The sequence below is a fragment of the Acipenser ruthenus genome, chromosome 7 (genome assembly GCF_902713425.1).
Source record: "Acipenser ruthenus chromosome 7, fAciRut3.2 maternal haplotype, whole genome shotgun sequence".
In the NCBI taxonomy this organism is placed as follows: Eukaryota; Metazoa; Chordata; class Actinopteri; order Acipenseriformes; family Acipenseridae; genus Acipenser; species Acipenser ruthenus.
Window position 1 is genome coordinate 22,345,271 of NC_081195.1, and position 22,901 is coordinate 22,368,171.

The 22,901-nt window shown below is 41.8% G+C and overlaps 1 protein-coding gene across 2 annotated transcripts; it reads left to right on the forward strand.

Annotated features, from left to right (window-relative positions):
* The first annotated feature begins 432 nt into the window (after window positions 1-432).
* Window positions 433-20,463, forward strand: LOC117972563 (transcription elongation factor SPT5-like). Of its 2 annotated transcripts, none has more exons than XM_059026644.1 (30): window positions 433-645; window positions 2,520-2,625; window positions 3,275-3,443; window positions 4,162-4,227; window positions 6,215-6,229; window positions 7,455-7,524; window positions 7,797-7,865; window positions 8,456-8,521; window positions 9,134-9,164; window positions 9,404-9,472; window positions 10,044-10,295; window positions 10,668-10,757; window positions 10,846-10,916; window positions 11,383-11,488; window positions 11,928-12,021; window positions 12,323-12,459; window positions 12,854-13,009; window positions 13,192-13,338; window positions 15,018-15,164; window positions 15,262-15,387; window positions 15,793-15,886; window positions 16,279-16,407; window positions 16,607-16,709; window positions 16,827-16,954; window positions 17,196-17,304; window positions 17,803-17,961; window positions 18,229-18,397; window positions 18,820-19,023; window positions 19,340-19,435; window positions 20,122-20,463. In XM_059026644.1, the coding sequence occupies exons 2-30, from the start codon at window positions 2,545-2,547 to the stop codon at window positions 20,260-20,262; spliced, it is 3,294 nt and encodes a 1,097-aa protein (XP_058882627.1). In that variant the 5' UTR covers window positions 433-645; window positions 2,520-2,544; the 3' UTR covers window positions 20,263-20,463. The 2 variants fall into 2 exon arrangements, with proteins under 2 accessions (XP_058882627.1, XP_058882628.1); XM_059026645.1 differs by having other exon boundaries at window positions 6,218-6,229.
* The last annotated feature ends 2,438 nt before the right edge of the window (window positions 20,464-22,901 follow it).

Below are 22,901 nucleotides of genomic sequence, written 5' to 3' on the forward strand. Positions count from 1 at the left end.
ACCCCGTTATGGAAATGCATTATATTAATGTGTGGTTGTATTAGTATTTTTGTTCAATAAAAACGATTTTTCAAACCTATTGTCTGTCTAATAGTATTGATAGAAATGCAGTGTCAAAGATATATGTTATATATGGTGTTATATTGGGATGTGTGCATGGTGCTGTACGATACAAGTTGAGGGATCACAGTGGTTACCCAAACAGGAACGAAATGAATTAGTTAATTATACAAAAAGAATTTCCACCTGTCGCTCTTTGTTTTTAATTAAAAAAAAAAAAACTTGAAGCAGCCAATGATAGCTCTAGCAGGGATAAGGGATTTGCAGTTCAATTGGAAGACTCCGGTCTTCAGTGAAAAGAATGGGGACTGTTACTTAATTATGGCCAGCGATAATTAGCGTACCAACCAGACAGACACGTTAACGTTTTCTGACACTACCAATATGGCGCCCGTGTGGTCTATGTTGCCTTTACCAGTATGGCGTCTCACTAAATCGCGAGTTGTGTTTGCAGTTCTCGCGATAGTTCAGGGTATTCCCCGTTGCTAGAGGGGAGGTTGAAATCCTGTTCGATAGTTGAAATATAAACAACACTTTTTTTTTTTTTAAAGGATTTTTTAAACTTGGAAAAACGTGCAGTTCGAGGTAAGCCGGTATTCCATTTATTTTCTAAGCGGTTCTCGTTATTAATTGAGCTTGCTGTAGTTGATAACGGATTGTTTTAAATATCGAGGCCTAGTCATCATAGCTCTGTGTTATTCATTATTTTTCTGTTGTGCCCTGTGTGTGTGGGACTTGTGAACATTTCATTTTCACAGCTATTAGCCGCATGTTTATTACCTAACTGTACGCTATTTAATTTAAAAACCGCGAAAGAAACACAGCCTGACTGTAGAAATAATGGTGTTTGAGGTTAATTCAAATACATGGACGCAGTGCAGAGTATAGCTGTATAATTTTTCTGACAGAGAGTGCATCTCGGCTCGGTCATTCATGCTTTCCAGTCATTGTCTCGATTTGTGACACTTTTACGTCGCTTTGATGCGAATTTCAGTAAGCAGAACTTAAATTGTATAATTTATAATATTACGACAATGCACTAAGTCAGTATTATAGAGAGTAACGGTAGCTATGTTTTTCAGAACCAAGGATAGCAAGGGCACACGTTTTAAAACGACGTTAAGCACGGATTATTGTAAGTAGACATGTAGTCTCGGCTTTACGTCATCCGAAGTAGACTCCTATTGCACAGCAGTGTCACCCATTCCAGGTTTTACTACGCGCTTGATTAGCCACATAGGTAACACGCACATGTGCGTCTCCTAGTATAACCCGGAATATGGATCAAACTGCTGTGGAATGGGTGTCTGATTTATTTTCAGACCTGAATTGTCTTTCCATAACGTGACTGGTTCGTAATACCAGTGGCATCCCTGACACGTATTATATAATATACAATCTGCGCATTATTATTTGTTTATTTAGCAGACGCCTTTATCCAAGTCAACCTGCAGAGACTAGGGTGTGTGAACTATGCATCAGCTGCAGAGTCACTTACAACTACGTCTCACCCGAAAGACGGAGCACAAGGAGGTTAAGTGACTTGCTCAGGGTTACACAATGAGTCAGTGGCTGAGGTGGGATTTGAACCGGGGACCTCCTGGTTACAAGCCCTTTGCTTTAAACACTGGACCACACAGCCTCCTGCTCAGCTTTTTGCACCATTTGATAATTTACAAATTTTGTATACTCTGTAGCCACTTTGACAGTAAATTGTAGGTTGTATATAAAGGCGCTAACAATTCCCTGCTTTCAATATTTTTTTTTAATGTGTAAGACAGATAGAAAAATAAAGAGGGAACAATAATCAACCCTCTGTTTATATATATATATATATATATATATATATATATATATATATATATATATACACGATGTTTATATGGTGGTTTTAAAGTATAGGGAGTTGATTTCACAAAAGGTTGTAGATCTAAATCTGCAAAATGTTTATATTTATTTATTTATTGTTTATTATTTTCTCCCAATTTAGAATATCCAATTATTATTATTAAACTCGGCTCACTGCTACTACCCCTGTGCTGTCCTCTAAAGCGTGTGCCGTCAGCCGACCGCTTCTTTTCACACTGCAGACTCCCCGTGCAGCCACCTCAGAGCTACAGCGTCGGAGGACAACGCAGCTCTGAGCAGCTTACAGGCAAGCCCGCAGGCGCCCGGCCAGACCACAGGGGTCGCTGGTGCACGGTGAGCCGAGGACACCCTGGCCGACCTAACCCTCCCTCCCCGGGTGGCACTTGGCCAATTGTGCGCCGCCCCCTGGGAGCTCCCGTCCACGGTCGGCTGTGGAATAGCCTGGACTCGAACCGGCAACGTCCAGGCTATAGAGCGCATTCAGCACTCCACGCAGAGCGCCTTTATTGGATGCGCCACTCGGGAGCCCTAATTATTTTTTTTAAACACCTGTTCTTGTTTTTTTTTTTTTTTTTTCACTCCCGGTTCAGGAGGAGGAGGACGGAGTTGTGAGAGATGTCGGACAGCGAGGACAGCGATTTCTCTGACAATCAGAGTGAACGCAGCAGTGAAGCCGAAGAGGTTGAGGACAATGAGGTGAGGCGCAAAATATCCTGTCTTTCGGATGAGACGTAAAACAAACAAGGTCCTGTTGTAAGCAACTCTGCAGCAGAGTTCACCCCCTAGTCTCTGTAAGGGGATAAAAACATCTGCTAAATGACTTAATAATAATAATAATAATAATAATAATAATAATAATAATAATAATAATATGCATGCAGCAGACTAGGCTATTCTGCATTTCAATCTCTGCTGCTCAAGACGCAACTGAAATTAGTTTGTTTTTCCCAAGATCGCCCACCAGAGGGTTTGTGTAATCCACATTGCAGAACGAACAGCATCCTTATTAGGCATTATTCAGAACGAATTCAGCCCAGGAAAGAAGGGCAGGCACAGTTTATTTCAGGTCTGGGTTGCAATACAACTCAGATCACTGTGAATCCCAATGACAGAGCAATACGTCACTTGTTGTCTATTTCTTCATTACAGTAAACTCAAATCAAGCAGTCCTATCTGCCCAAGGATGGAAATAAGACTCCCATTACAAGGAGTTTAATAAGACACACCAGAGCTTGTTACCTATACACACTGTGGCTAATCAAGCTCTTATTAAAACCTGGAATGGGTGAAACTGCCATGCAATAGGAGTCTCATTTCCATCCCTGTTGCGGTGTGTGTGTTTCAGGAGGAGGGGGGGAGAGGCAGCGTGGCCGGCAGCGAGAAAGGGGAGGAGGTAGAGGAGGAAGAATACGATGAAGAGGAGGAAGAAGAGGAGGAGGAGGAGGAGGAAGAGGAAGATGATGAACGGCCGAGGAAGAAACCCAGACATGGGGGCTTCATCCTGGATGAGGCTGGTAAGAGATAAGCCCACTCACTCCCTTTATAGAAGTGCACCATAGTAACAGCATAGCAAGGCGTAATAAAGCACTGTGACAGCATGGTAAGGCATAGGAAAGCACAGAGAGGTCTGGTAAAGCATAGGGAAGCACTGTAAAGCACAGAGAGGTCTGGTAAAGCATAGGGAAGCACTGTAAAGCACAGAGAGGTCTGGTAAAGCATAGGGAAGCATTGTAAAGCACAGAGAGGTCTGGTAAAGCATAGGGAAGCACTGTAAAGCACAGAGAGGTCTGGTAAAGCATAGGGAAGCATTGTAAAGCACAGAGAGGTGTGGTAAAGCATAGGGAAGCATTGTAAAGCACAGAGAGGTCTGGTAAAGCATAGGGAAGCATTGTAAAGCACATAAAGGTCTGGTAAAGCATAGGGAAGCATTGTAAAGCACAGAGAGGTCTGGTAAAGCACAGGGAAGCATTGTAAAGCACATAAAGGTCTGGTAAAGCATAGGGAAGCATTGTAAAGCACAGAGAGGTCTGGGGAAGCATAGGCTCAAACCGTGTAAAATTAGCGAGACCCATATAAACAAACTATATTTAAAATTGTGCTGTTGTTTCCTTTGCACTGGGTACACGGCACAATACATCTGACTGTAATTGATTTCTTATGTGTGATGTATTATCTGCTGGAATACTAATCTGATATTAAGGTGCTTTCTGTACTCTTGTGGTTTGTTCTCAGATGTCGATGATGAGTATGAAGATGAAGATCAGTGGGAGGACGGAGCAGAAGATATCTTGGAAAAAGGTAAGTGCATTCCGTCTGTGTTTTTAAATCTCGTTGATTATTGAAAGACGCTGATCATAAAGCCATGTACCGATCCGTATTACAAAGTGTCTTCAGAACCACACCAATCCATTCTCTCTAACTCTTGCATCTCTAGAGTGGTACACACAAAGACCCTCATGCATCTACAGCTGTGGCCAAAAGTTTAGCATCACCCAGAATTTAAGGATTGAAACATAATTAAAAAATAATAATAATAATAAAATACTATATGAAGATAATTTAGATCTTTTATTTAACATTGAGAAACTGAAAAATGGTATTGCAACAGTCTACCATACAGTATTTCATGTTAGATTTTGTCACTTTTTTAATTCGTTGTTTTTCTGTTTAAGTAGATGGGGGTGGGGGTGGGGGTGGGGAGAAACTACAAAGCGGTATGCAATTCAATATGTTAACGTACCCTTACTGTGCAGGTTTCATTTGTCTTTATGAAGCAAAATTAGTTCTTTCTATAGGGTGATGCAAAACCTTTGGCCAGAGCTGTAGGCGCAGTTTTGAATTGCTGTTCTGGAACAACGCTGGGAGAGATGAATGTTTTTAAAAACTGTCACTGTCTCTTGTCCACGCTTGATTAAAATTGGCCAACAGATTATTCTTGTTTAATTATCAGAAAATGAAGGTGTTGTCCGCCACTTGAATGTGTATAAAATGTGTGTTAAATGGGATTGCTTGCGTGACTATGAAACAATCTGTCTGAAAATGTTCAATAACTTTTACGCTTCTTTCAACGCCTTCCTCTTGACTATTTGAATTTTTTTTTTTCTTAAAACTTTCTCTGCTCTTAACGTAATGCTTTGTATTCAATTGATCTGAACTGATCGTCATGCTGTTTTGAATCATTAATGTGGCAGTCCTCGCGGGCAGTTTCGTTACACGCTGTCAGACGCTGGGTTACTCCACACACACAAGCAGGACTCTGTATTAACGAGCTCAGCCTTATTTCGGTGACTCCGTCAGATCAATTGAAGCAGACCCTGTCTGTAGCTTATTTCAAGTGTGTACCAGTAATCGGGCCGCTGGCAGCCATAGTTCTCTTTAGTAGCCAGACTTGCACTGTCATTTTTGCTGTGGTGTTAATTCTCTTATTTTTTTTTTTTTAAATGCATGCCTCCTTCAGTTAACGGTAAATCAATTTCCAAATCTTTTTCCTCTTTGTTTTTTGTTTGTTCTGTATATATGAATATTTTATGTGTGTGTGTGTGTGTGTGTGTGTGTGTCTAATATATGCACACACCATTGTATTGGTTTGTTATTGAAAAGGGGAGCACAGTCAGCAAATGCAAGAACAGGTTTGTTGAGAAATACACTTTATTTTATTTTAAAATGACAAAGCAGTTGTTTTCCTCTTCCAAAACTTATTGTACAGCTTGATCATACAAGCGCAAACTTTTCAACCTCTAGGGCATATTCTCTGCCCGTACCATGACTGCGACATGTACTTGAAATGTAGCTATATTGTATCGCAGTGTTGGCTATGTCTTGCTATTACACTCCCATTTTTAATAATATTAATAAAAAAGAGATGCAGAAATCATAATCTTTGAAGAGTGGACTTGTACATTTGCCTTAACATGCACCCTTTTATAAATATGAACTTCATATTTATAATTTATTTTACATTGGTTTATATATATATATATATATATATATATATATATATATATATATATATATATATATTATACTTTATATGTATTTTCATTCCTTGCTTTATGTATCATTTCGTGCCTTGATACATTTTTATAATTTCATTTTTTTGTTAATGTTCTTTTTTTGTATTTTCCCTCCCTGATTTTGTTTTGTTTTGTTTTCCTCCTTTCGTGTTTCTTGCCTGTCTCCTCTCCCCGTTATGTTTGATTGTGGTGATATTGTTTGGCTCACAATGTGCCTGCCGCCCATGTCCACCCCTCCACTCCACTCCACTCCACCACTCCACTCCACTCAGCAGAGCAAGCAGAAGGTGAGTGCCTCCCTCTCTTATCTCTTTCCCTGCATGCCAACGGGACCCCTTGCATGCCTCTCTGTGCGCATACAGGGAAGTTAATAAGCCACGCAGATGTGATGTTACACGTACAGTATGTGGTTCTGCACGATCCTGCAGTAGTTATGCTGTGGTAAACATGCGCATGTAGAAAATATTCTTCTGTTAGAGCTGCGCGAAAGATTATTCCGATCAACCTCTCCACAGAAATTTGGTGCTGACCATTGGGTGCGGGTCATTGGTGTTGATTGGGTTAATGTACCATTCCAAGTGAAGAAACAGCTGCTTCTTAAACTTGAACTGAGGAGAACAGCGATCCACACAAACCCAAGCCGCTGTTTCTTCACTCTGAATGGTGAATCAGCCCGATCGACACCAGCGACCCTCGCCTGTGGAGAGCTTGATGTGAATAATTGATTTCTGTAGCTCTATTTTGTTTATGAAGATCTTGCATTGATTTTAGTAATCAATATTATAAATTAATTTTGTAGAACATTTACATGGAGCATCATATATGCTGGGCTTTAGGGACAGTTTGTGTTTGGGGTTACAGTTGGGTTGTATAGCAGTTGGATCCAGTCCTGATTTTACTATGCGCTTTTAATATCCGCTTACTTCTTATCACAGCGGGAAATTCCTCAATTTAGTCTGTGTGTATAAAACGCATTTCTGATAAGATGTGTATATTCTTTATGAATCGCATTAGGTAGACCCATCTAGGTACAGACTCCTATGAGTACAAGGGAGTGGATTTTAGTTTTTCCTTTTGATTTATAGAAGGGAAAGGGAGCTATTGAAAACTGTGTTGCCTTGCTAGTGTACAGCTGTAGCCAGAAGTTTTGCATCATCCCCCTAAAGAATGAACTAATTTTGCTTCATAAAGTCGAATGAAACCTGCTGAATAATGTTTAAGTTAACATCTTGAATTCCACACCGCTTTGGAGTTTTCCATAACAAGAACCATTTTGCAATATCATTTGGTAGTTTCTTTGATTACATGATAAATAAAAGATCAAAATGATGTTAATAAAGTAATTTATTTTTTATTTATTTGTATTTTTTTTTTTTTTTTTTTTTTTTTTTTTTTTTAAATGGTCTCAATCCTAACATTCTAGGTGATGCAAAACTTTTAGCCATAGCTGTAGTGTTGTCTCTGTTTCTCTGAGCTCATCGCTGGCTCTCTAACTTGCGCTCTTGTCTGTAGTTTCCAACATCGATCATGTCGTGCTTAATGAAGATTGCTCTGGTGCTCGCAGACTGCAGAATCTCTGGAGGTTGGTTTGGTTCTCTAATATAGACTAAGCGTTCGATGACTGCATGTTATCAAGTCCAAAGTAGATTTTTGTCTTGAGCATCCTGCTGTGTCGGGGTCTGTTTTTCAAAAGTGCAGGACAATATAAACTCTCAACTTGATTAGCTGTAGCCACCCAACACTTGGAAACCATAAGTCATTTAAATCCTAAAAAAAATTATAATAATAAATAGATTAGAAGCCGTTCTTTATAAATTAATTCATGATTTCTTGTCTCTCTTTTGTTTTCTACAGAGATCAGAGGGAAGAGGAGCTGGGAGAATATTATATGAAAAAATATGCCAAGTCCTCTGGAGGCGAGCAGTAAGTGAAAAACATTTAACAAAGAAAACGGTTTTAAATAGTTCAAATGTGTGCTTGTACGTCATTGGAAGTTTAGCACAGTAAGTGTGTATGCAGGGGTATGTCTGTATATTCTGACTCGCACACACACACACATGTGCTATGGAGCTTCAGTTGCTTGACCTTAATTTGTGTAAAATAGGAAATGTCTGCTGCAAGTTAATTTTGCAGATGGTCCCACTATTTACACAACACATGCTTATATAATGTTTCCATTTACTGTATAGAAACTTCAGGTGCTTTTGCGTCTTTGTAATAAGTGCAGAATTAATGACACTATTTCTTGCTCGCAAACTCTTAAAGGTTTTGCTGTACATGGCTAGTCAGTGTGATCGGTTAAATGCACTTGGTGAACAAAGTCTGCAACATTAGTTTACTTTTATATTTTTCATTACAGTAAGGAATTTAATTGCAGACTTAAGTTGGTTGAAACTAGAAGTAAATTGCCAGAAATGGAGTAGCTAAGGCTGTTTTTAATAATGTGTTTTATATGTGAATATATATGTAGATAGATATGATAGATTTGTTTTAAAAAAATGATTCTCTTCTAGTTTCTATGGGGGATCGGAGGAGCTTTCTGATGACATCACTCAACAGCAGTTGCTACCCGGTGTGAAGTGAGTGATGCATTATTTAGCAGATGCCTTTATCCAAGGCGACTTACAGAGACTAGGATGTGTGAACTATGCATCAGCTGCTGAGTCACTTACAACTACGTCTCACCCGAAAGACGGAGCACAAGGAGGTTAAGTGACTTGCTCAGGGTCACACAATGAGTCAGTGGCTGAGCTGGGATTTGAACCGGGGACCTCCTGGTTACAAGCCCTTTTCTTTAACCACTGGACCACATGGCCTCCTATAGCATTAGTCTTTTCCAGCAAGGCGAGGAAGGGACTGAAACCAGTCTGGTAATGTGGAACGTTTTTCACAAACTTTATTCAGGTTTTTTTTTCTATCTTAAACCAATAAATCTCACAATTCCTGAATATTTTATTTTTTGCCACATTCGTAAATGTCTTAAACGGTAAAGTTTAGTTTACTGCATTTGTTTTATTGTTCTCCTTAATAAAAAAAACATTTTTTCTTTCAATGTAATTTATGAAACCGTGCAAAATGCGATACCTTCCAGAACTCCAGTTTCAGGCATGCTGTATCGGGGGGGGGGGACTGTTTGATTGGTAAGAGGCTTCATTTGAAATCCAACCCATCTTTCTTTTTTTTTTTTAAAGAGATCCCAATTTGTGGACCGTAAAATGCAGGGTATGTTGATTTTAAATTTGTTTTGTTAATGACTGTGGGGACGTGGCTTATAATATAAATGGGAATACATTCAAGCAGTCTTACTTCAGGTGGGTGATAACAATAATAATAATTGTGTTAAAACAGCATGGGGTGGTTCTTTACTGGCGGGGAATTTCAATATTTGATCAGTACGTTGCTCCCACAGTTTTTTAATCTGTGTGTGTGCTTGTTTTATGTCTTTTTTTTTTTTTTTACAGATCGGGGAGGAGAGAGCCACAGTAATCGCCCTGATGAGGAAATTCATCGCCTACCAGTTTACAGACACGGTACTTAAAAAAAAAAAAAAAAAAAAAAAAAAAAAAAATCTTCTTTTGCTGCTCAGACCTTTGGTGGGGGGTGGATATCGTGGGGCTGGAAATAAGACTCCCGTTGCATAGCAGTTTGCTCCATTCCCGGTTTTTACTATCAGTTTAATAAAGGTCCACCTCAGATTGTTTCCTATGCAGACTAATCAAGCTCGTAGTAAAACCTGGCTGAATGGGCTATGCAATGGGAGTTTTATTTTGGTCCCTGTTATGAACTCATACATTATGTAGTAGTTCTACTTATGTGTCATTGTAGATTTAACTTGTGGTAATCTTGTTACATCTTAATTCATATTGTATTTTAGTAGTGCTGTTACACTTACTGTAAACAACACTTTATTTAAATATTAAGCTTGCAATTGTAACCTGTTACTGCCCTGTAACACCTGTAAAGTTGCCTTGGATAAAGGCGTCTGCCAAATAAATTCAAAATAATTGTCACGCCAGCACTGTCCTGTGAGTTTAATCTGCACAGCGTAAAACGCGACCAGATTTGCACTGTAATCTCTCCCTCCCTCTGCCTGGTTCCCAGCCCTTGCAGATCAAGTCGGTTGTGGCCCCCGAGCACGTGAAAGGCTACATCTATGTTGAGTCGTACAAGCAGACCCACGTCAAGGCTGCCATCGAGGGGGTGGGGAACCTGCGCATGGGCTTTTGGAACCAGCAGATGGTCCCCATCAAAGAGATGACGGACGTCCTGAAGGTGGTCAAAGAGGTGACCAACCTCAAGCCCAAGTCCTGGGTCCGGCTCAAGAGGGGCCTGTACAAAGACGACATTGCTCAGGTGAGCTCACCTGCTCGGGCCAGCGGTGGCTTGAAGTTCAATCAATCAATCAATCGATCAGTCAGTCTATTTCTGTAGCTCTTCAAGGCACTTTACATGGATAAAAAAAATATTAAAAGTAGTAATAGAAAAATGAACAACAAAATTAAAACAGTGAGAGCGAGCTATAGAGAGAGTCATATTTATAGAAAGTATGATTTAGACATCATTTTAGGGAATAAAAGATTGGAAGTTTAATTGGTACACTTAGGTTAATGCCTGTACTTGGCCTTGTGTATTTTTAGCAACAGTTCAACGCTTAGAACATGATACAGATGGCTTTCCCTGATTTTTGATTTTTCTAAATGCCTCGTTCTGTATTTGCTTCGTTAGGTTGACTACGTTGAACCAAGTCAGAATACAATATCTCTGAAAATGATTCCCAGAATCGACTACGACCGAATCAAAGCTCGCATGAGCCTGGTAAGTGCAAGTCCTTTGTCCAAAATGCGTTATTTGTTTTTCTTGCAGTTGCTTCTGTGTACATTATCCTTGTTTAAATGTTTTACAGAAAGACTGGTTCGCCAAGAGAAAGAAGTTCAAGAGACCCCCACAAAGACTGTTTAATGATGAAAAGATCAGGTACTGAATAATGGTTAGAGAATGCAAGCATGCTTTAATATGTCCTTCACTTAAAAGGGTTGTTTAGTTTGTATCGTTCAAATGTTATCTTTTTATAAGCTGATTTTGAAAATCTTTACCTTGTAGCTGTAAAATGTGATTCAGTATTTGGGAGGAGAAAAAAAGTCCTTTTGGACAACCGCAACTAAGCGAAAACGGGTGCGTTTCAAATTAAAATGACTTATTTTTATTTATTTTTTTGCACACTGTAGCTTTACACAAAGTTAAGGTCTTTTTTTCAAAATGTGTGTCTTTTCAAGCTTTACGATTTATTTATTTTTTTAAATCAAGTCTTATTTAAAATAACCTGCAATAAAATAATATATCACAGAAAACCACTTGATGGTACTGATTCTTTAAAATGAAAAATCCTTGGACAAGCCTTTTGTCTAGAAGTCTCTCTCAATGTCTTCAATGTGTGTTTCAGGTCCCTGGGCGGTGATGTCACCACTGACGGAGACTTCTTAATATTTGAAGGAAATCGCTACAGCCGAAAGGGCTTCCTATTCAAGAGCTTTGCCATGTCAGCTGTCGTAAGTCAGTCCGATTGGCCTCTCTCTAACTACGTAGCTTGCTAGCATATTACCTAACATGTTTATTAAATTATTTTTAAATAAGACCCCCCTGCTAAGATCTCTTGATCCGCCCCTCCTGCTCTGCGCTGGACTCGCCTGACCTCAGCACCATGTTCCTGGATCTTCAGCTAATGCACCATCCTTGCACTGCTAATGTGTCTTTATAGATATAACCTAGTTCATATTATACTTGGGTTGTATTTTCACTTTATTTAAACTACACTGTGTTTTAAATATGAAGCTTGCATTGTAACCCTGTGCTGCCCTGTGACACCTGCAAGTCGCCTCGGATAAAGGCGTCTGCCAAGTAATTAATAATAATGTTGTGCCGACGGTCTCGCAGTCCAGTATGTTTGTTTTGAAGTTTTTGAAACGCGCCGTGTTTTTGTCGGTGTAGATCACAGAAGGAGTGAAACCTACTCTGTCAGAACTGGAGAAGTTTGAAGACCAGCCAGAGGGCATTGACCTTGAAGTGGTGACAGAAATGACAGGTAACTTAAACCAAAAAAATTTAAACTGATCAAACTTTCGAAGGTGTACAGCTATGTGAAGTCAGATTAATTTGACATCGAAACAAAATTCAATTATCTATATAGCTATATGCACTATTACCATAACACTTTAAATTGCTATACAACAGTATCTGAATAAGGGTAATTACTAATATCACATTCTTTGTGGTCTGGTAGGCTCAAACTGCAGTTCATTTTATTTAAATGTTATGTTTTCAATACAGATTGCTGTAGCGCCTTCATTTTAATTTCTTCTGTTTTTTAATTGATGATTTTTCAGGTAAAGAGCGAGAGCACAACCTGCAGGCTGGAGACAACGTGGAGGTGTGCGAGGGCGAGCTCATCCACCTGCAGGGCAAGATCCTGAGTGTGGACGGGAACAAGATCACCATCATGCCCAAGCACGAGGACCTTAAGGTACCTGCTCCAGCGCCTCCCGGAGTAGCGGTCTTTAGGAGGCTTGGTGATCCAGTGGTTAAAGAAAGGGGCTTGATACCAGGAGGCTCAGCCACTGACTCCCTGCATGTGTGTGACCCTGAGCAAGTCACTGAACCTCCTTGTGCTCCGTCCTTCCGATGAGACGTCAAACAAACGAGCTCCTATTGGAAGTGACTCTGCAGCAGCAGCAGCAGTTGATGCATACCTCCCTTTAATTCGACCATATGAAGCAAAATGTGTTCATTATTATATAGAGGGTGATGCAAAATTGGACATAGCTGTATATGCCATAAAGTAGACCTCAATATTGTATCGCAGACTTGGTGTGACCTGGTGCTCCTCTCTCCCTAACTCCCCCTCCCTCTCTCTGCAGGACCCCCTGGAGTTCCCAGCTCAGGAGCTGCGAAAGTACTTCAAGATGGGGGACCACGTGAAGGTGATCGCGGGGCGCTACGAGGGAGACACAGGGCTCATCGTCAGGGTGGAGGAGAACTTTGTCATCCTCTTCTCTGACCTCACCATGCACGAGGTGAGACACTGAGGGACTGCTGCTGTCCCTGTGTATATCTGTTCATCTATATGTCTGTCTGTTTATCTAGATCTATATCTATCATGAAGAAGAAAAGCCATTGATGTTTCTATCTATCTGTCCATATCTATCACTATCTATATCTTCACCTGCCTGTCTGTTTTGCTGGTTTCTCTGTGCAGTTGAAGGTGCTTCCCCGGGACCTGCAGCTCTGCACTGATACGGCGTCGGGGGTGGACGCGGGGGGGCAGCACGAGTGGGGGGAGCTGGTCCAGCTGGACCCCCAGACTGTGGGGGTGATCGTGCGCCTGGAGAGGGAGACCTTCCAGGTACGAATCTTTCTGTTTCGTTTTGAACTTTAATTAACAAAATCAGCATTGCTGCATGAAACGATATTTCAATTATTAGGATTGAGCTCTCGACAGTCAGGTGAGGTGTTGATCGGGCTAATTAGCCATCTGAACATAAGAACACAAGAACATAAGAACGTTTACAAACGAGAGGAGGCCATTCAGCCCATCTTGCTCGTTTGGTTGTTAGTAGCTTATTGATCCCAGAATCTCATCAAGCAGCTTCTTGAAGGATCCCAGGGTGTCGGCTTCAACAACATTACCGGGGACTTGGTTCCAGACCCTCACAATTCTCTGTGTAAAAAAAGTGCCTCCTATTTTCTGTTCTGAATGCCCCTTTATCTAATCTCCATTTGTGACCCCTGGTCCTTGTTTCTTTTTTCAGGTCAAAGAAGTCCCCTGGGTTGACATTGTCTATACCTTTTAGGATTTTGAATGTTTGAATCAGATCGCCGCGTAGTCTTCTTTGTTCAAGACTGAATAGATTCAATTATTTTAGCCTGTCTGCATACGACATGCCTTTTAAACCCGGGATAATTCTGGTTGCTCTTCTTTGCACTCTTTCTAGAGCAGCAATATCCTTTTTGTAACGAGGTGACAAGAACTGAACACAATATTCTAGGTGAGGTCTTACTAATGCATTGTAGAGTTTTAACATTATTTCCCTTGATTTAAATTCAACACTTCTCACAATATATCCGAGCATCTTGTTAGCCTTTTTTATAGCTTCCCCACATTGTCTGGATGAAGACATTTTCTGAGTCAACATAAACTCCTAGGTCTTTTTCATAGTTCCCTCCTTCAATTTCACTATCTCCCATATGATATTTTATAATGCACATTTTTATTGCCCGCATGCAATACTTTACACTTTTCTCTATTAAATTTCATTTGCCATGTGTCTGCCCAATTCTGAATGCTGTCTAGATCATTTTGAATGACCTTTGCTGCTTCAACAGTGTTTGCCACTCCTCCTATTTTTGTGTTGTCTGCAAATTTAACGAGTTTGCTTACTATACCAGAATCTAAATCATTAATGTAGATTAGGAATAGCAGAGGACCTAATACTGATCCCTGTGGTACACCACTGGTTACCTCACTCCATTTTGAGGTTTCTCCTCTAATCAGTACTTTCTGTTTTCTACCTGTTAACCACTCCCTAATCCATGTGCATGCATTTCCTTGAATACCTACTGCGTTCAGTTTGAGAATTAATCTTTTATGCGGGACTTTGTCAGAAACTTTCTGGAAATCTAAATAAACCATGTCGTATGCTTTGCAGTTATCCACCATGTCGTATGCTTTGCAGTTATCCACCCTCCGTCTGGAGGGAAGACGAGGAATGAAACGGCTTTACATTTTGAAATTCTCTTGTTGCATTCACATTATAAGCAGTACAAATGTTACCTACTAAAACGTAATCCATCACGATGACAAAATGTTAAAAAAACAAGATCTGAGTAATCCAGTAATCTGTCCGCGCACAGCAAAACGAACACTGTAGTGAAATGACCCCAGTGGTCGATCGTCTTCGAAGTTTAATTTAAAAGCGTAGCTCGAACCTGGGACCAGGGCGGTTTTGAAAACCCCCACGCAGATCGCACTACTAATGGAAAGTCTTGTCTGTTTTTTTCAAACTGTTTTTGGTCCGTCCACAGGTGCTGAATATGCATGGCAAGGTGATCACAGTGAGGCACCAGGCGGTGACGAGGAGGAAGGATAACCGATTTGCCGTTGCTCTGGACTCGGAGCAGAACAACATTCACGTGAAGGACATTGTGAAGGTCATCGACGGGCCGCACTCGGTAAACAGACCGGCCTCGCTTCACTCGCCAGCGCGGGGTTAGAGACCAGAGCTGTCGTGAATGCAGTGCCTGACTTGCTGTGTGTTTGTTGCCCCAGGGCCGCGAGGGGGAGATCAGGCACTTGTTCCGCGGCTTTGCCTTCCTGCACTGCAAGAAGCTGGTGGAGAACGGAGGCATGTTCGTCTGCAAGACGCGCCACGTTGTGCTGGCCGGAGGCTCCAAGGTAAGCACCCCTGCCCTTTCTAAACCTGTGGTTTTCAACCTTTTCATTTCAAGTATCAGTGTTTCCACCAGGTGTACCAGCAACTGAAGAGCTGTTGTGAATCAGACACCCCTACCCCATTGCAACCGGTTATCTCACTGAAAACGTGACAGCATCTTCTAATTGTTTGAGAAGAGTTCACAACAATACCTCTCATCGCAATGTCTTATTTCTCTGATTTTCAGTGGTACACACAGAGTTGAAGGGAGTATTGTGGTTTGAGTAAAGAACTGCCGGTGGCAAGCCTGTCTCATACCAGTACTGGTACACGGGCCCCACAGGTTGAAAACCGCTGCTCTAGAGGACTGTGGCAATGTTTGTTTTTGCTTGTAATTTTGCTGATCGTGTTTCTGTGTGTTTTTGCAGCCCAGAGATGTAACGAATTTCACAGTGGGTGGGTTCGCCCCCATGAGCCCTCGAATCACCAGTCCGATGCACCCCAGTGGAGGAGGAGGAGGAGGTGGGTAGCCCCTGTGTCTGCTGGTTTTCATTCCAACTGAGTTCTCAATTGCTTAATTGAACTATTCGTTAGCTTAATTAGACCTTTTTATATATTGTTTTCAGCTTTTAATACAGTTGGAGATTTCAAGTTAACTGTACAATTTTATAAGTAACTTAAAATCTGCAACTTTTCAGGAGCTGAGAATTAAAAAGGTCTAATTATGCAGATTATTAGTTCAGTCAAGGGTTTGATCCTCTGAGACCTGAATTTTAGAGAGTTGAGAGAATTCCGGCACTCGGAACAGTATGAGCATTGTTTGGTGAAATGGCCGTGTCATGTTTGTACATTTTTGTTGTTCTAGTGCTCCTAAATGATTGTTTTTTAAAGGCGTGTTCCTGTTTGTTTGTTAGGCCAGCAGCAAAGAGGTGGGCAAGGAGGCGGAGGAGGAGGAGGAGGAGGAGGAATGGGGCGTGGCAGAGGAAGGAGAGACAACGATTTGATTGGACAGACAGTTAGAATTTCACAGGGACCATACAAAGGTAAGAGGACTTCCCAAAATCTCTGTGTGCTTGCATGACGTCTCGGAATGATGACATTTATTTGCGTTCTAACCAGATGTTAAACAATAATTTATTTTTCCCATTTAAGCATTGTCAACGTTATGCCTGTCAAATATAGAACTCGTGTACATTTAGGAGATTGAACACGTCCCTATTTTTTTTTTTTTTTTTTGGCCAGGCTACATCGGGGTGGTGAAAGATGCCACAGAGTCGACCGCCCGCGTGGAGCTGCACTCCACCTGCCAGACCATCTCTGTGGACCGACAGCGGCTCACCACGGTGTAAGTAGCGAACTCACAACCTGTGTGCGTGATACCGTTGCTGGCTACTGAAATCCATCGCATCTACAGCCTTTCTAAACCTCTACCGTCCGCTTATGTCTGATTGTGTCTCCACAGGGGGGCAAAGAGACATGGAGGAATGACCTCAACGCACGGGCGGACCCCCATGTACGGCTCCCAGACCCCCATGTACGGGACAGGGTCCCGAACCCCCATGTATGGCTCTCAGACGCCCCTGCACGATGGTAAGGGGACAAGGAGGGACGGAGGGGATGTTAAAGGGTTGCCTAAAAACAGTCCCAGAAAATAGGTTTGAAGGATTTAAGACTGTTAATTTAGGTAAGGCAGCCCGAGATTAGAGCATGTCAGGGTCTGTGAAACCAGCTGAATGTATCGCACGAGACTCCAGTGGAAGGGTGCAATGTGCTGGCTTTGCCTTGTCCTGGCTGTTTGTCGACCTGTTTTGGGCGTTTTCTTTTTATACAGCAGGGAACCGGACGCCCCACTACGGCTCTCAAACCCCGCTGCATGATGGGAGCAGGACTCCAGGGCAGAGTGGCGCTTGGGACCCCAATAATCCCAACACCCCCTCCAGGTACGCAGTGTAACCTGAGAGGGGTTGTACATCAGACAGCTTTAGTTAGCAGAAATCTACTTCAGGTCTCTACAGCTGTGGCCAAAATTTTTGCATCACCAAGAATTTTAGGTTTGAGACTTTAATTAAAAAATGTGTATGAATATCATTTTACTGGTGTATTTCACGTCATTTAATCAAATAAACTGCAAAAGTCTACTGGAAGTCATAATAGTAGCACAGTATTGCATGTTAGATTGTGAATTTTTTTTCAATTCGTTCGTTAAGTAGATGGGAGAACTACAAAGCGGTGTGTAATTCAGTATGCTAACGTAACATTATTCAGCAGGCTTCATTCGAAGCAAAAGTTAATTCTATAGGGTGATGCAAAACCTTTGACCATAGTTGTACATTCCTTTAACTGAAAAGGCTCCATGTCTTTTTTTTATGCAATTAATTTTATCTGTACAAAACCTTTTCTCTATAATGTGTCATTGGTGTTTTTTTGGGGCTACCCAGGGCCGATGAGGATTTCGAATACGGGTTCGACGATGAGCCCTCACCCTCCCCGCAGGGGTACGGGGGGACCCCTAACCCACAGACCCCCGGATACCCCGAAGTGCCGTCTCCGCAGGTCAACCCCCAGTACAACCCACAGACGCCAGGGACCCCAGCAATGTGAGTTACAGTCTAGACCAGAGATTAAACTTCTACAACCAGGGATGGAAATAAGACTCCCATTGCGCAGCAGTTTGATCCACTCCTGGTTTTGCTATGGGTTTAATAAGACGTACCTGAGCTTGTTACCAATATACACTGGGGTTAATCAAGCTTCTAGCAAAACCTGGAATGGGTGAAACTACTATGCAATAGGAGTCTTGTTTCATCCCTGCTGTAACACAGATAGGGAGTGAACTTATAATGTTTTGTATTTCTTTATTCCAGGTACAGCACAGACCAGTATTCTCCCTATGCTGCCCCATCTCCTCAGGGCTCCTACCAGCCCAGCCCCAGTCCCCAGAGCTACCACCAGGTGGCGCCAAGTCCTGTTGGTTACCAGAACACCCATTCTCCAGCTAGCTACCACCCCACCCCCTCCCCCATGGCTTACCAGGTAACTAACTCCTCTCTGTTAGATTATATCCAGGACCTTAGATTGTTAATTGATATCTGTTAAGCCATTTGTGTATCTCGATCACCACTGAGCAACAAGTTCATAGTAAAATTGATTTCATTTTTTACAGGTTTTTTTTTTGTGAAATAACTAAATGGTCTTTTAACTCCAGTCTTAATTTTTCATTTAAAAGCAGAAGCGACTCATCTTTATAAATGCAAATCCAGTTATTCCTAACGATGTGTAATACTGTGTCCAAATATATGTTTACGAGCAGTCAAAGAAGAAAATGAATATAGGCTTGATCCCGACAGCACACTGAGAACAACACTACAGTAGTTTTCACATTGAGAAAGCCCACTTAAGTGAGGAAGGGGCATTAAATGCATTTTAAAAAGTTACTGACCCATTGTGCTCCACAGGCCAGCCCCAGCCCCAGCCCTGTGGGTTACAGTCCGATGACACCCGGAGCGCCCTCTCCTGGTGGGTACAACCCTCACACCCCCGGCTCCAGCATCGACCAGAGCTCCTGCGACTGGGTGACCACGGACATCCTGGTGCTGGTCCGAGACACCTTCCTGGACAGCCAGGTGGTGGGAAAAACTGGGGTCATCCGCAGTGTCTCGGTCAGTATGCTTTTACATGTTGTTGTAATTTCAACTCGGTTGCATTTTACTGTACCGAAGACTCCTGTTGTATTTTAGAAGTCTTTTCGACTGTACGGGGAAAAATGTCTCGGTCCTAAAATTCCAGGTGACGCAAAACTTTTTCTCTTCGGCTGTATGGAACAAGCTCAGGTGTGTCTTACTAAACCCGTAGTAAAACCAGGAGTGGATCGGACTGCTTTGCAGTGGGAGCCTCGTTTCCGTCTCTGCATGTGGGTGTATCAAGCGTGTGGAGGCGAGAGATATTCTTATTCTCTTTCTGTTTTCTCTTCTGCAGGGTGGCATGTGCTCTGTGTTTCTACAAGGCACTGACAAAGTCGTCAGCATCTCCAGCGAACATCTTGAACCACTGACACCAACTAAAAATGACAAGGTATGATGATGATGATGATGATGATGTTTGTGACAGATGCCTTTATCCAAGGCGACTTACAGGTGCTACAGGGCAATAGTGTTACAATGCAAGATTAATATTTAAATACGGTAAAGTTTAGAGTAAGTGCAAATAATACTACTACTAGAACACAATATGAACTAGGATGCAATAGCAATGACTGTCAGGGATGGAAATAAGACTCCCGTTGCATAGCAGTTTGATCCATTCCTCATTTTACTGTGCGTCTAAACCTGAGGAAACATAAGGCCACTTTTTCAGGAACAGTGGCTTGAAACCTTGTTTCCAGGAGATCTAGTTTGTGGCGACTTTGCTGTATCAAACCCTGCAGTGGCCTGAAACAAGGTCTCCTGAAACCAAGTTCTAAGCCACAAAGTGGTTTCGTGTTCCCTTGGCTTAATAAGACACACCTGAGCTTGTTAGCGATACTCTGTGGCTAATCAAGCTTAGTAAAACCAAATGGGTTGAACTGCCCTGCAACAGAAATCTGAGTTTTCTGCTTGTGTTAAAAACACAAAGTCAGTGGGCTGCATTTGATTGCTTCCACCCAAGACTTCCTTGCAATCTTTTTCAAACTCTGGGCTACACAGCTCTGATTTAGACCTTTCCAATAGACGGCTTTTGAAGCTGATTTTTTTTATTTTTATTTATTTTTCCGTGCCCAGGTGAAGGTTATTTTAGGAGAGGACCGCGAAGCCACTGGTATCCTCTTGAGTATCGACGGGGAGGACGGTATCGTGAGGATGGAGCTGGATGAGCTGCTGAAAATCCTGAACCTCCGATTCCTGGGCAAGCTGGAAGTGTGAGCGACCTGCCTGCCTGCCTCCCTCACCTCTCTCCCTCCCTCACCTCCGCTCCACACCAGGAACCAGAAGCAGCTTCCACTGAAACAAGAAGACTAAAACTAAAGTCATGCTTTTCTGCTTCGGTAGCTTTCTTTTTTTTTTTTTTATTTTGTCACGATGCAACACCACGGTCATAAAAAAAAAAAAAAAAAAACCCACAAATTTACGATTGTTAGAAAGGAGGGATATTTTTCTTTTTTCGAAAAGTGTTGAGGTAGCGGGTTAGGAACCCACACTGCATTTCAGTGCAGCGTTACTGTGATTTTTTTTTTTTTTTTTTTCTAGTGGTGTTTTTTTTTGTGTTGTTTTTTTTTTTTTTTTTTTGCCATTTAAATTACAGGCTTCAATAAAACCTCATTACTGTAAAAAATGTGGTTTTGTTTGTCTGATTGTTTTACACATGTTGGATTTAAACCGCCCTAGAATGACGTAGCATTACTGGCAGAGTAGAATGTAGAACATCTAATCTTTCTGAAACATTATTATTATTTTTAAACATCGTTCTCACACCTTGTGCTCTGCTGTTCTTGCAGGTGGTTGTACGGTTTGACTTTTTCTTCCTTCTGTGCTGTTTGTTAATCGCACAAAGATGTAGCGCTCATCAACAACCTCAAAAAATAAAAACTGCTGCCTTCACAGAATAAAAACTGACCGCACTCTCCCAGACAAAGCCCAGAAACGCATTCGATTGTTTCAGCTTTAGAACACAAGACCGTGATGTTTCGACAGTCTTCATCTTTGCTCTTTTTAAAAGCGACGATGCTGCAGAAAACACCAAGTGCTATTTTTTTATTTTTGAGATTTGTAAAAGTGGAATACAAGCCTAGTGGATTCTAGTCTACCTATAAGCCCAGCTTTACAGAATTACTATTGAGACATGCAAAAGACAGCCTTACTTAGCAGCTCTATGTTGTGTACAGATCTCCAAGTATGGTCTTGTTATATCCTGGCACACTTCACACCCCCTCAAGAGAAACCGTTCAAGAAGCAGGTGACTTTATAACACACGCTGGCCTTTCAGTACCCAATGCTTTCCCACAGAAATGAAAGGAGTTTCTTTTTATGACAGCCAGTTGGAGTCCCCTTTGATCCTGGTGTCTTTCCCGTAGGATCGAGTCCTCTTCCTTGTCCTGCTTTTCTCGCTCTGGCTAAGGCACACTTCCATTCTCTTCCCCAGCGCTAGGAAAACAGACACCTTAGCTGGAGGTCTACAGGAAGCGGGGGAGCTGCACCCCACTTTGATGCATTTAGGGAAAGAGAAACACTAAGTTACACACGTGCAAAATGTAGTTAACAGTGAGTCCAGCAAAAGGGACCAACTGCTCCTAAATCTGGACAGTTGTTAATAGAAAAATGTGAAGGATCGATGCTGTTGAGCTGTCTCCTGAATCCTAGCCTTGTTTTATCATCATCCGTCCATAACTGTTACACGCTCGCTCGTGCTGAATTTAGAAATACTAAAAGAAACATCATAAATTCAACGCTGAGCGTTTCCACCAGAAGTCTTTTTCAAGATACCAATAGTGCCGTACACTTCAACGAGAAGTCTTTTTCAATTTATTCAGGGAGCGACGTTGAAAAAGACTTTCTAGGCAGGACGTTTGTGGTGGAGTTTATTGAACTTATTTTAGTGTTTGTTAACACGTTCTACTGTTTATTAGTCTACTTTTTAAAAACAGATTTAGATGTATGAAAATTTAAAAACTTAGCCTAAGGAATAGGAGACGAAAATATAACCAAGGATGTCAGGACTGGAAAATGCACACAAGCCCTAATAAGAAATGAATACAGTCTTCAGCTCACGTAATTTCCTTAACTCTTCCCTAAAATGTTGCCTCTAATATCGTCTACATTTAAAGGATATGTCTGGAATGTTATGCTGGGCTGGGCTGGGCTGGGCTGGGCTGGGGGGCAGCATACAAACTGAAACGTTCAACAATTACAAATCTGGAAGTCCACAAATTGCTTGAATCCTTGATATCAAAACGCAAACTATCTTCAAATAAAACCCTTGAACACAGACACACTTTGCAAGGCCTTGAGAAACGTGTTTCCCACAGCTACTAACAAACTGCTCTGCGATCCTGGACAGATAACAACAGAGCCCCGTTACTATCAGAGCCCCGAGAGCTGTCAGGAAGTGTGCGCTTTGTTGCTATTGAACCGTCCTGAGAAGAGATCGCACCTCGAGTCAATTGTCTCCACTGCAGGATAATCAGATCACACAGGTAGGGGGCTGCAGCCAAGGGAAGCGTGGCTTCAGGCTTTGATGTGAACACGGTGCTGAGATTCACACGTGACTTCAGCTTTACAAAAGCCCGACTTGTTACTATTGAAGTCCTGAGAAGCGATCGCACCTCGTGTCAACGTGTCTACAGATAAGATCACACCGGGTTGGGAAGCGTGTCTCCAGTGTTAAAGAAGCACGTTCCACATAGCGACAGAAACGTACTAGGATTCGAGTCCCGTGAACTGTAAGGAAGCCGGATAAGTGTGCCTGGTAATATGCGAATGCCAGAAATGTTAAAGCAATGGTTTTCGAACAGATTACAATACAGTTACACACTGACTGATACTGATATTGCATATAATAATACCAG